At 41.3% G+C, this 13,570-nt stretch overlaps 1 protein-coding gene across 1 annotated transcript in view; it reads right to left on the bottom strand.

The window, feature by feature from the left end:
* Positions 1 to 203: 203 nt before the first annotated feature.
* RNF145 (ring finger protein 145) overlaps positions 204 to 13,570 on the bottom strand; it is a 36,117-nt gene continuing 22,750 nt past the window's right edge. The window contains exons 5-11 of the mRNA XM_015876216.2: positions 11,488 to 11,723; positions 8,833 to 9,008; positions 6,770 to 6,910; positions 6,008 to 6,190; positions 4,012 to 4,159; positions 2,965 to 3,321; positions 204 to 1,850 (exon numbers count right to left, since the gene is read on the bottom strand). Of these exons, the coding sequence (XP_015731702.1) occupies positions 1,422 to 1,850; positions 2,965 to 3,321; positions 4,012 to 4,159; positions 6,008 to 6,190; positions 6,770 to 6,910; positions 8,833 to 9,008; positions 11,488 to 11,723 (1,670 nt within the window). The 3' untranslated portion in view covers positions 204 to 1,421. The remainder of the gene's footprint in view (positions 1,851 to 2,964; positions 3,322 to 4,011; positions 4,160 to 6,007; positions 6,191 to 6,769; positions 6,911 to 8,832; positions 9,009 to 11,487; positions 11,724 to 13,570) is intronic.

Raw genomic sequence — 13,570 nt, 5'->3', positions numbered from 1 at the left:
TCCATACTAGCTAAGACTTGAAAGGAAATGCTTTAAAGGACCAGACCCACCTCTGGCCAGGAGGTACCACAAGACACAGAAACAAAAAGCAGGGGGAAAAGTGCATCCAAAGTCCCACCGACCTCCACAGGTTATGGAGAGCTACTATTGCAGAAGAGCCTCTCCTTCTTGGAATTCCAGTGTAAGAATCACATAACCAGGTGTAAAAATCTTCAAATGTAATTTATTAAGACATTCAGCTATGTCTGTCAGTCTACATCCAAATTTACTACTAAAAATAAAATAGTATCACATTTCACATTAGGAATACCGACTTTGAAAAACACTTGAGTCAAGCCTATCGTATAAATAAGTGACTAATTTCTCTTCATATCAAAATTCACATAAAAAAATTGCCTGCACCCCCTACTCCCATCTATTCCCCCCCCCACCCCCAGTTCCTAGTTCTACTTGAAGCCATGATGAATGTAAAAATTTAAAGTACGGACATGTCCTTGTCAAAGAAAAAAAAAGGTGCAAACCTATTAACAGCTTTAGAAGTGGCATTTGCGGAGTCTGATCATACACAGTAATGTACTCATTCCCAAAGTGCAAATATCGCCAGAGTTTAATACTGCTTTAATTCAGCTGCAAGAATTAAACATTACTCAGCACAGTACTGCAAGGCCTCTATCCGTGCCCTAAAACTCATCCCGCTTTCCTCCCGCACGTGGTAGCGGAGGCCAAAGCGTTCATTAGAGTTTTAGTTTACTTCATGCAGCCCAGACTGTGCCCATTATTAGCAAAAGTTTCATATACATCAAAATATTGAAGACTCCATCATAAAAGTCAAGAGTCACTATAGATTACATGACTTAAAATGCAGTTGCCCAACCAAGAACACCCAAAGCATACACACGACGTATTTAGAGTGCTTCCATCTTCCAGTACAATCACTGCCGTTGTATCTTTGATTTTTGCTTACGTGCCATATAAAATATCGTCAGTAACCAAAGCTGTACCTCAGCCAGAGACCAGCAACTCACTGCATTTAACACCTCTCTGGGACGCTGGGACATGCTGTATTCGATACCCTCCTCACCTACAAAACAAAAGCCGGCACTTTGTCTGTCTGTCTGCAACTTCCCACAGACCTCCCGTGCTTCTCATCCCTCATCTACGTCTTGAAAACACTCTTTAACTTAAATTTATTTTCAGACATCCTTCCTATGCCCGCAGTTCAGAGAGCTTCTGGAGTCATTTCTACTACATCTCAACTGGAGTTACCGCTACCAAGCAGCCCAGGAAAATCAGCATAGGATATTACATTTTGACCAGCATGAACAGCTAAACTTCTTTCACTGATGTGGAAGGATAGGTTTCCTTCTGAGTCAAACTAGGATCTCTGAAATGTGTTTGTTCCCGTGTCATCCTTTGTCACCTTAGAGCTGGATGCTAACCCTCGGGTCTCGAGCGGGGCACCCCTCTGGGGCTGCCATGAGTTCTGCAGGGCATGCTGCTCCCTGGCTGGCTTCACATGGGCTTGTGCCCTTGTGCACACTCTGGAATCCCTCCATCTCAGCAGAGGCCTCCAGGCTGTCCTGTCCATCGCTCTGATTAGGGTTGTCTTCTGTATTTGTCCCACTGTCTTGCTCAGTGCCGGGGGGCTCAGCCACATCTCCAGGTCTGATGTTTTGCTCTGCACCAGGATTTGGCTGTTGAACTGGCTCCAGCCCCAGTCCTTGTAACTGTGAAGGGCTCTTGAGCTGGCAGTGGCACAGAGGGCACGTTTCTTGCACGTACAGCCATTTCTTCAGACAGCCCGCATGAAAGAAATGGCTACATGGTGTGATCACAGCCGTTTTCATGTCCTGAAAGACACACACAAAGAAAGATTATTGGCAGGCCCGCTCCTCTCACCCTGCACATGTCCTGCTTCATCTCATGGGAGCAGCAGCCACAGAGGAGACAGAAGCAGTCCCCAGGCAAGCAGGAGAACGTTCCTTGTTCATACACACAAAGCTCCCACATTCAAATCCACACACACACATCAAGTACGTGCCAGGGCTGACTGCCTATAATACATGGATTAGAAATTAGGCAAAACCCTTGTTTACAAAATATTATCACACTTAAATAAAAGGACTTGTAGGCTAAGAGTTGCTGGATTTGTTGGCTTAAGAAAACTGTGCAAACTTACAGATGTAACAAATTAAATAATGCCCTCAAAGAAGAGACTCACATGTTACCTCTCCGGTGTTTTAAACATTGCCATTCAATCTGGCAGTGATAGTTACACTCTTCAAATAATTTGTATTCAAGTTTGGAATCAATCCAATTGCACCCTATTAAACCTAGGGTAGTTCTTTCATTGTCATATATAGCTACAATTTGTAGCCAAGAGAAAGAGACTCTGGAGCTGGAGGTGTGATAAAGATATTACTTTCAGCATTCATTTCTAAGGTCTTTACTTCAGCTGTCTTACTTTAGATAGACCCATAACCTTTTGGTAATTAAGTTTCTGTTATAAAACTGACATTGCACACGAAGTGGAAGGAGCAGTGTCTGCAGAGACTGAGCTGCTTCTAAGGATGAATAAGAAATCAGCTACTTGAGTACACAATGTCTTTCAGTAACAGAATCTTTCACTAATGAAGAAAGGGCACGCTCCCTATTGCTACTGAGACCAGCTCAACCCAAATGTGAGAGTTTCAAAGAAACTCAAGGACATGGTTTGTTGCATAACTAGAGAGAAGAACATTAAGTTTAAACATATCCAAATTAGTTTTTAGACATAAAATCTCAACGCCAAAACTCTAAATCAATGTAGACAAAGCAGAAAACTGGAGAGTCCAATATATTATGCACAAATGTTACTCGTTAAACATAATTCAAGTAACCTACTTTATTAGCTGCAGACCAAACACAACAGACAGTCCAGAGGTATTTAAATTCAAGTCAGCATTTTGATACTTCTATTCTTACCTGGTAGCAGATGGCACAGATGTCATTGTGTTGTTCCAGCTGCTCTTTTGTGGCAGTGGGCAGTGACTTGATCTTATTCACAGCATCTCTACGAAGAAGGAAACTTTTCCACCCCAGTTGGGCCCGCAACCACACATTGTAGTAGGAGTGAATGAAGATGATCACCGAACCCATCACAGTCCATTCGCCAAAGACAGTTTCTGAGACACCATATGCCACCACACAGAGAGCGACAAGGAATTCCAGCAGTCGGTACGTGCCATTTACATAATAAATCACATCGTCCATATTTTCAACTGGTTCTTTTCTGAACTCTTCTACCATAAACAAAACATAAATGAAGAGTGTCCCAAGCACCTGTAACACAGTGCAAGACCATTAGCTCAGCATGCAATCCTGAACTGGAGCTTCAGTTATACAGCATTACACATGGAGCTCTGCACATACAGTGCTCCCAAGTCAGACTGAGGGCAGGCAAGTCCCGAAGCAGCAAAACTGTTGCTGAACTTCAAGACAAACAAAAGCCATTTCTTCTCATCAAGCATTTACTCTTACTCTCATGTGCTTCCCCTTCTAAGTATTTCCATGAGCCCAAAGCAAAGCTGAATTGATTAAACAAAAATGTTAAGCATCAGGAGGGACAATTTTATAAATTAATTACAGGAAAATCTTATAACAATAACAATCATGGTGTGAAACACTTCCAGTATTTACAGTACTGTGTCTGGAGCAGCAAATTACTTTTAAATACCCATCGCTACACAACAACATATAAATGAGTGCTCTGGGAAATGTTTCTTTTATTGTGATACTCATGCCCTCAGAAGCTGCCTGGCTTTACAATTCAAAATAGGCTTCCACTCTCCTACATTCTCAGCCAACCCTTAGGAATTCCTTAGCCACAGATACAGGATAACTTTTATATCATATCTTGTACTTCTGCCCTTTTGTCCACCCCGTTCTATTCTGATCATGCATTTTCCCTCCTAGAGAGACAGCATCACAGTTAAGGCAGTGATTCCGTTTCTACAGGACTAACATTGTTACCTGAAGAGAGGTGAGAATACTGCTGGAGATAATGATCAACAGCCAGAAATCCATGTGGAAGAACTGACAAATCATGTAGGCCATGTACGCAGGGAACACAAGTAGGAACAAACAGAGGCTGACTGCTCGGAAGTGCTTCCACAGACTCCTGCAAACAACACAGTTGGGTTTTATTCATTTATTTATTTCAAGTCAGATGTGAGGGTCAGAATAAGAACAGGCTCACCCCTGGATGATTAGATGTTTGCTCGAGGCTTTAACTTCTTAAAGGGAATTTTTATGTTACTTGGGCACAGTCTCATTCCCAGCATGCATGCTAACAACACAAACACTATGAAGAGTTCCCCCTCTTACCTGATCTTTGCTGTTTTAACACAGACATAAGATTATGGACAAAAAATCATCTACAAATAATTGTCCTATTGGGTCAAGTCAGAGGTTAGACAAATTAAGCACCTACATACTAGATGTCTCAAATGAAAGTTCACTAAAGAAAAAGCCTCAATATGTTTTTAATTGTTTATACGCCATCCAATATAAACAGAGTTCTCCCAAATTATTTACTTATTACTATACTTCTATGGCTTTTGCTAACAAACGAGGCAAAGGTATTTCTTCTTACCACCAGACTTAACCCTGCTGCCTTCAGAAGTATATTCCCCAGTTACTGGGATGTGAGGAAGAAGCAGCAGATATTTATGTTTTACTCCTCTTTATTACTTACTTCTTTCCAGCCTCTCTCCCATGATCAACTTCTTACACTCAACCATTTGCAAAGGCTTTCAGGGCATCTCCAGTAATTACTATGCTACCCCTACATGCTACTCAGGTTGTATTTTAACTTCATTTAACTCTGGTAACGAGGTACTGAGAAACTGGGAACACTGGGAGAATGAGGCAATAGCAGAAAGTGGCCAATTTAATACAGTCTGAGAAAACATCAGAATGTTACTGTAAGATTTGTAATTCTCTGTCTGTGGGCAAGGGAAAAAGGGAGAGCTGTAGAGGAATTTATCTTAATCTGAGTTAATTCAGAACTGCCAGAGACATTTGGCAGACAAGAGATCAAAACTGCAGTCACCACAGGCTGCTTGTTTAAGCTGGGCAGATGCTCATATCCTGGCTTTACTCCCCCTCCCTCTGTCAGTATATTCTAAAGTTAACATTGCTGCAGGACAGTGGCAACAAGTAGCCTCTAAGCTACATAAACTCTCTGCACATAAATAAACATTCTCTTTCACTTCCTTATTTACAGGCTATGAAAAAGGAAAGAAAACACAAGCAATTAACAAAGATGCAAACACAAATAGAATATAACAAAACCAGATACTAATAAAGCCCTTCAAAAAACAAATTGAATTTAACAACAATCCCACACAATCAAAACAACTGGTACACTAATATAAGCCTTCCACATCTTATTTCCTGCCAATAAACCCTATTAATTTGGGATCACCATTTCAGAAAAATACGGGTTTTATAACATCTAACACAAGCACATCTCTATATACATCCTCAATAGCAGTCTGAGATCATTGCATGAGAGGGAATCCTACTCAGCTTCAGAAGAAGGTAAGTAAAATCCACAGAATGGAGTGGTGGGAAGAAAACACAGGCTTTGGAGTGCTGGATGTGCTTAACTGAAAGCACAGTCTTGCTAAGGGGAGTAACCTCTGCAATGCTGAGGAGTGGACAGCCAACAGCTGCAGAGCAGCATGAGCTTAGCAGGCTGGATGGACACACTCCTGAGCAGGAGCAGGTGACCCAGCTCACCTTCATTTGCCAGCATACAAGCTGCTGAAAAGCATTACTGAGTGCACGTGAAGGAGTAGTACCGAGAGAGAAAAACTAGAGAATTTAGGCTAGAAATCTGAAAATAGAAAAGACATGATAGTTTTATAAGGTACTAAAAATCCCAATCAGGTCATTAATGATTAATTTACTATCTGCTAAACCAGTACTGAGTAACTTTCAGTTTAGGAAACCAGTCTCTTACTTGTCTCTTGAGGCTCCCAATGCCAGGACGATGGGATCAGCAATTTCCAGCATGGACTGTAGTATGGATGCCACCACAATGAAAAGAATAATACTGAGCAGGAACGCCCGATGCACAACTTGGAGCTCAATCAAACCTGTCTGCACAGCCAGGATCAGAAGCGTGACTCCTTCAGTCATTCCCCTGCAGACCAACACAACCAAGAAAAACAACAACCACATGCTACAGTTGGAATAACTGAAAAACATGGATCCCTACACAGAATCCCAACTTCATAACAGAAGAGTTAAGAGCATTAGAAAAAAGTCAGATCCTATATTTTAGTTATTTCCCACAGTTCCTTATAAGCGAGCCATACAATGTTGTCATTTAAGACTCTAAGATTAGTAATGTTTCACACATGACTACAGGGTAAATGACAAATTGTAAATGTGAAGTGCTTATGTCATCCAAGCAAGTGAAAATTTTCCAGTGACTCACATTAATGAAGGTACTAAGATAATCAAACTGTGGAATTTTAAATCCCACGTAACAGCCCTGAATATGTTACAGAAATAAATCATCTCCAAAGTCTGTGATAAGCTGTTCTTTCACCTCAAATCCTTCCAATGTACAAAAAGACTGATGTACAGAAAGCCTGTCAAGGATAGCCAAGTGCTCTTAAGTTATAAAACAAAAAGTCCCCACAACTCTATATCAATTCTATTTATATACCTTTTTTTTCTCTCTCTTTTTAGACCCTAGGCACTATGACACACTTACCTATTCATAGCAGGATCATTCATGAATGCTCGGTAGCCCTGCAAGTAAAACTTGCAGAGAGTCAGAACTCCCAGAGCAACAAAGGAGACAGTGAAGACCAAACCCAGCAGCGAGTATGGAGTGCTACAGCATTCTGCAATACTGTGAGGAGAGAGAGAGGAAAAAGACAAAAATGAAAATTATCATCAACTAAAAGCAGTGAGATGAGCTCTGCCCTTGATCTCTTAAAGGTGCAGACTGTTCTGAAAGCACAATTGGATTAGTTTAATGGAAGTATTAACAGGAACTATAGCAGTTAGCAGAGCTGTCAGGTTGGAGCCTGCAGTTTGTCTTGTACTGTCCAGTCCTTCTCCACCGCTGTGCCACACGGTGGCACTGTGTCCTGCCTGCAGAGGGTTTCCACAGCCAGAGGGCAGCTGAGTCCCAGTGCACCTGGGTGGTTAAGTTGAAATTTTGCACAGATACCACGAGCAGAGTTAAAGCAGATGGATTCGCTTAAGACACTTCCCACTCAGATCTGCACTAGTGCAAGCAAATGTCCAAGTGATAAACACTGTTGGATGACCAGACTTTTCCAGCAGTGTCCACAGGTAACAGTTGTCTTTCAAAAGGTTGTGTCAGAAGCAGTAAGACAAGGAAGAATATCCCCTCCCAGCTGGGCTTTTTCTTTTATTTTGCTACAGCAGTAAGACACCAAAAACCGAGGCTTCTGAGTACATCTGATAATACTAAGAACAGCAGATTTCCTTCAGCTCCTCTTTTATTGATCTTGGCATTGCATTATGTGGAGAAGCCCAAGCCTCAGGGTACACTTGGGCTCCTAAGAAATGCAGCTGTCAGAGCACAGAGAGCACAGCGCAGATACACCACATGTCTCAGTACTCAAGGAAGAGCTGTCAGCCAGGGATTACACACCTGGAACTCCTCAAATACACAACCCCAGGTAACAGCACATCAACACCTCAATTCATTAAAAAATAACAATAATAAAAAGATCTTAGCTTGTTCACCAGGATAGAAGTCTTTTATGAGACAAATTATTGTGGCCAAAAATGTGTCAGACTAATTAACCAACCGAGGTGTGAACTAGTCCAGCAGTTTGAAAAGACAAAAGTGCTATGAGGAAGAATATCCTTCAAAAATAAGCAAAGCACAACCAAGTGACGTTTACTTTGTTTTAATGACTACTTGAGCTGGAGCTCTCCTTTGACAGCAGTTCATAACAGAGTATTTTGAAGTGTTTACATACACTATTTGCAGAGCTTTTGGTAAGCCTTCCACTTCTATCTATTTACTAACCTGAGCAGGGCTGATAAAGCCTTCAAGTCCTCCTTCCAGTCAAGGCAGTGAGAAACAGATATTTAAATACAGTATTTTTGCAGAACTTGAGGAACTCTAAGTTTTGTTTACCAGAAAATAAGAATCTTGGCCATTCTGACTAATGATCAGTTCTTTTTTTCCCCCCTCTAGAGTAATTTTTCCATCCTTCTTAAACTTATTTCCACATGATGTTCCATTCAAGGGTCCCACAGGAGCTTAAGAGCTTGCAGAAAAGCCTGAAGAGCTCAGACTGTTATGTTTATGTATTAAGCACAAGTTTGTAAGTTGTCCCAAGGAGCTAAACTCTTCAAAGCATATAAAAAAGTCACAGTAGTTATACAGCCAAGAAAAAGATTTTGAAAGGAACATCAAGGACAATGAAACAAGCAGAATTTTGTTTTTTAAACAGTAAATACACATGCAAGAACTTTCCAGTCTGATAAGAACAGACATCACTCCCAGTCTTATAGAAAGGTAAGAAATGTGCTCTTCTTACTTCCTCATCAAAGGATTTTTTTGCTTTATTTGGGAACTCTCCCCCAGTTGTACTAACCTTGCCTGTCCTAAACATAATAGATGCCTCTGAAGGTTCACAGGGGCAGCATACGCTGTCTCTGCAGTAAGGAGAGGTATTTGCTATGTATCCGATGCAATAAAGCCAATTTACTTACACAGTCTCTAAAAGAGACGTTTCAGAACGCACTCAAAACATAAAAACAGCTATGTACAGACTAGTTCATTACCTCGTCAAGAAGAGGAAGAGAAGCCTCTCTCTCGATGCCGGCTGGTCCCGTGTACTGAAATAGGAATAGATCTGGAGTGCAAATAAGACCAACCAGAACACCATGAAAAGAACAGGGACCACCAGCTGATTCCACAGAGACATCCCCAGAGCCAGCAGACCATACACTTCCACCACCTGGGCAAGGCAGAAGAAAACCATAGTTTGTTATTGGTTCACAGCATTTATGGTTTGATTAAAAAAAAAAAAAAAGGTTGTTCCACAATATAGCCACAATAAAACTAAGGGCAATTCACATCGCATTAGCCATCCCAAAGCAAAAAACAAGGTCAAGCAACAGCCTGACAAGGGGAAAGCCCACACTCAGCATTGACAAACTACTGTCTGATCAACTGTCTTACCCGAGTAAGGAGAAATACCCTATTGCACACCAAACCACCAGAAATGCCCCTTCCTGTTGGATAACTGCCTTGGAGCTGCTGCCTGCTGCCCTCTCTCAGGAAGGATGCAACCCTCTGGCTCACACTCAACCCACTCAGATGGTTTTCCCAGCTCATGTCAGAGCAATGCTCTTTTCTCTATAGCTACTGCCAACTTACCACACACACTTGATAATGAAATATGAGCCAGAGCACTTCAGCACAGTAAATTTGCTTTGCTGATCTGTTTAAAAGGGAACACTAAATACCTCAGACATTTTATATTTAAATATCTCCAGAAGAACAGGTATCAAACTTCTGACTGCTCCCAGTCAACCAAGAGTTCTGAAGTTCATGGTTAAAAGCTATTTCAAAAGACTCAGAAGTTCAATTACATCTTTTGCACTGTAACAACTAAGTTATAACACGATCATCCTCTGGAAGCTTCATACAGCTGGACTTAACAGAAAGGATCAAAAGGAGATCATTCATAACGACTATTTGTACAGCAGCTATCTGTAATGGCTAACATATACATTAAATAGTTGTTATTTCAACAGTGTTAAGTTGTCTACTTGAGGTTTCGTGACAAGTGTGATGGGTGTGAGGGATGTGAGGTTCATAGGACTTGCTGCAGTAGCTGATGGACAAGCAGTATGGTGCTGGCAGGGACACAGTGCCAAGCTCTTGCTTTTATCTTTGTGCACACTTGTCAAGGAACTGCATCTGCCCATGGGAGACTCCCCTGGCCTGGCACCAAGCCCAGCAATTCTGGGCAGCTCCTGGCACAGCACTCCATCATGTTGGAGACAGGTCATCCATGCTTATAATGTAGATTAATAACCACGAGGCATTTCTGGCATCTTTTGCTGCAAGTAGGCAGCCACGCTTCTGGACCTGCTTTTAAATTACATCACCAGACACAGGATGAACTACACACATGCAGAAAACTGCCTTAGTCTACCGGTTAGGGTCAAGAAATATGGTGCTGAACATCCTAACATTCCCTGAGTTTTACCACTGATATCAAAACAGCAATCAATTTCAGCCTACAACAGCAGTCAAGTCACTAACACCAGGACAAAGGCATCACTGACAGATATCTACCACACAAGGTCAGGGCATCCTAAAGGTGAGGAGGCTTGTAAAACAGCTGCACTTAGAATACAATTCTAAGCAAATAAATAAGAAGACAACTATTTCTTATCCGCAGCTAAAATCTTCATGCAACATTTAAGCGCTTTATATTTAGTGCCTAATAAAACAATAGATACATGAATCAAATCCACATCAGATGTGAACTTCACATCAGGAAGCTAAACTCTGCAGGTGTTCATGCACATAGAAAATGGAAGTGCTGCTCCCACCCTGTTTCAAGTCTCCAAACAGTAGAGAAGAGGAGCACGTTTTATCCCAAATACTACTGCTCTCTCTCTTATAAAGGAAGTGGTAAGCATGATTTTCACATTCTTGCTGGAAAACATGGATATTGAGGCTTTGCCAATATGCTCCTGAACATGTTTTAATCAATAAATCTACCATCCAGTTGTAGATATTTTATATAAATAACATGAGGCATAATCTTTCTGTAGCATTAATAAAGCAGTTTCTCAACCAAACGTATATTAAATGTATTTATTGGGTGCCAAAGCGTTAATAAAAGGGATTTGTGTCAGATCAGTCTGTTTCTGGTAACTCCCATTAGAGCTCTCAGAAATGCTGCTTTTCTGAAGAAAATACCACAGACTTTTCTACCTCTCACATCACAGTCCAAGTCACAGTTAAAATCAGCTTTACTCCTACTCCCAATTAAACACTACTACTATTACAAATACTTTTTTCATACAAAAGGTATTTCTTGAACAGCTACTGTAATTAATGCATGGGAGTACCCTGCACACTTAGTAACGCTCTAGATAAATTCTATCCTACCACAACCCATTCTTTTAGCCTGGACCTGGGAAGGACTAAGTAAAATCCAAGTAAAGTCAACCTGCTTGACTAGCCAGTATAACTCAGGCTAATGCCTTAATTGCTCACTCATACAAATTGTAAGCTACCATAAATCAAAAAAAAAGAGGATGCTATGGATAGGAACAGAATTGGCTTACTAAGAAAACATGATCTCACACACAAAAGCAGATGCACAGGAAACAGTCAAACTACTTTTACTTATTACTACTTTCCTGCAAAAATGCTCATGCCCAGGAGAATAAAATGGTTCCCTTCTGTCTTACCTGGACAAGTTCTCTGTACGCAGACTTCGCCAAGTTATAGGGCACCAGAAGATTTGATCCCAGAAAGTAGAGAACTTCCAAACCAGTGAAAATCATGGCAAATTTGTTGATGATGACAATGGTTTCCAAAGGGACCAGGCAGAGCCGAGCCAGCAGAGGGAGCATGTGAGCAGAGAAGAGCCAGATCTGTTTTGTTTTCATGACGCAGGAGCAGAGCGTGCAAACCACCAGCTGACCTGAAAACGCGACAGTCTTTTATAATCAAGCTGATTATCCCCTTCAGGAAAAACGTATTTTAATTCGTTATCTTTCCATAACACAGTTATCAACATCCAGTATATTATGACAGCTCTAACTAGGACATATCTGTTATGAAACCAGTCTCCTCTGCATTGTTTGCTAGGTCACAAAACTTACCATTTTCAAACTACGCCAAGTGTGCGCTTTGCAGATTAGCAAAATGCAATCCCAAAGCACATCCAGAATCATGTTCAAACTAATACAATGTCCCAGGAATAAATCACACAGAGGATAACTGGGCAAGTCATCCCTCCGGTTTCTACATCCCCAGCTCAACCTGTATTGGTGAGCACAGTGGTAGCATTTCTGAAGCCCAGCTCTAAGACTGTTTCATCCTGATCTACTGAAAAAAAAATAAAAAGAAAAGCAATCAGAGGTCCCAAATGGCTCCTAGAACAACAATATTTACACTGTCAAGAGGAATTACCAACAAAAACAACAAGAGACAGCCAGGTCAGCAGCTGAGATTTCAATAACTTCGTAATGCCCCGGGGCAGTTGCTCAGAATTATCACTGAACTTTGCAAGTGACAGATAATTAACAAGTATATTCTCTTAACCAGTTGGCAGGGCACGGGCACATCTTCCCTACACACCCAGTGATCTGGAAGGTGCCATTTCTACATCAGACTGCTACAGTTTAACTCTCCTACCATTACAGTCACTGAAACTTGTACTCTTTATCTCAGAGGGAGCAGCAGAGACAGATGAACATCATCTGGGTAAGAAAAACTCTCATGCATCACCTTGGGTAAGAAACTGATGTTCTCCAGCCATAAAATAGGACCTCTGATTCTAGTCTCGTCTGATGAAACAGCAACAGCTGCTTTCGTCCTAGCATAACATGCTGAGTATGCTCAACATCCCTGCTGACTGTTCCATTTTTCACCTTTTCAGTTTATACACTGATTGGAAGTTGCTTGTTGTGGGAAGGAGAACTGCACACCAGCAAATGAAACACGTGGACATTCCCTCTTGAGGCCCTGATTTCCCTCCTGCAGTACACATTTAGTCTGTTCTCAGAAACAGGCTAAAACAACAGTGGACTTTGCAGTGACAAGGACATACTTCTCATCTTTACTTGGGGCAGCCGCCCCTTTGTGTTGCACACCGTATTATATTTCCAAGTAGGGCTATAAATAGTGAGATATCACCTACAATTTGCAGTTATAGTCAGAAGGAATCAGTTTGGAACTCAGATCAAATCACTAAAAAACCTTAATGCTCAAACTATCGACTAAGACAAGCAAATCCAATGGAACAGTCCACTCTGCAATCTTAGATGCTGTGGATTGAAAACCGCAGCCAGTGACAATGAATGTGGAATGCTCCTGCAGGACTTCAAGATCCTCTGATAGGGAATGAGGCAATGAGGAAAAAATCTATTGCTTTAAGTTCCTGCCCATTCTTTTCTGCTCCCAAAACCTCCATAAATACATTAAATACAGCCAAGGACTCCCAGGCAGTAAGCTAATGGAAAATGTGCAGTGAGTGAGCCCATGTGGTACTGTTGCTGTTCAAACCACATTTAGAAGGGAACTCACTATTTCATCCCCTATTTTAAAAAGCTGATATTACCAAATTTCCTGGTTATGACATTAACTGCTTGGCAAAAAGCAAGATGCCTTAAAGTTACAACATGCTCCCACTATCTATCTATATGTTATAGAATGGCATAATGCCTCCTAACCTCTTTCTGCCTGCTGCTGCTTTGTGAAGCTCCAAAGGGATTCTGCTTTATCATGGAACCCTGCACTGCATCTACGAGAGATTCAAAGAACTAA

This window comes from Coturnix japonica, chromosome 13, assembly GCF_001577835.2.
Source record: "Coturnix japonica isolate 7356 chromosome 13, Coturnix japonica 2.1, whole genome shotgun sequence".
Classification (NCBI taxonomy): Eukaryota; Metazoa; Chordata; class Aves; order Galliformes; family Phasianidae; genus Coturnix; species Coturnix japonica.
The sequence above is the reverse complement of the archived record's forward strand: the minus strand, read 5'-3'. Positions and strand labels throughout refer to the sequence as shown.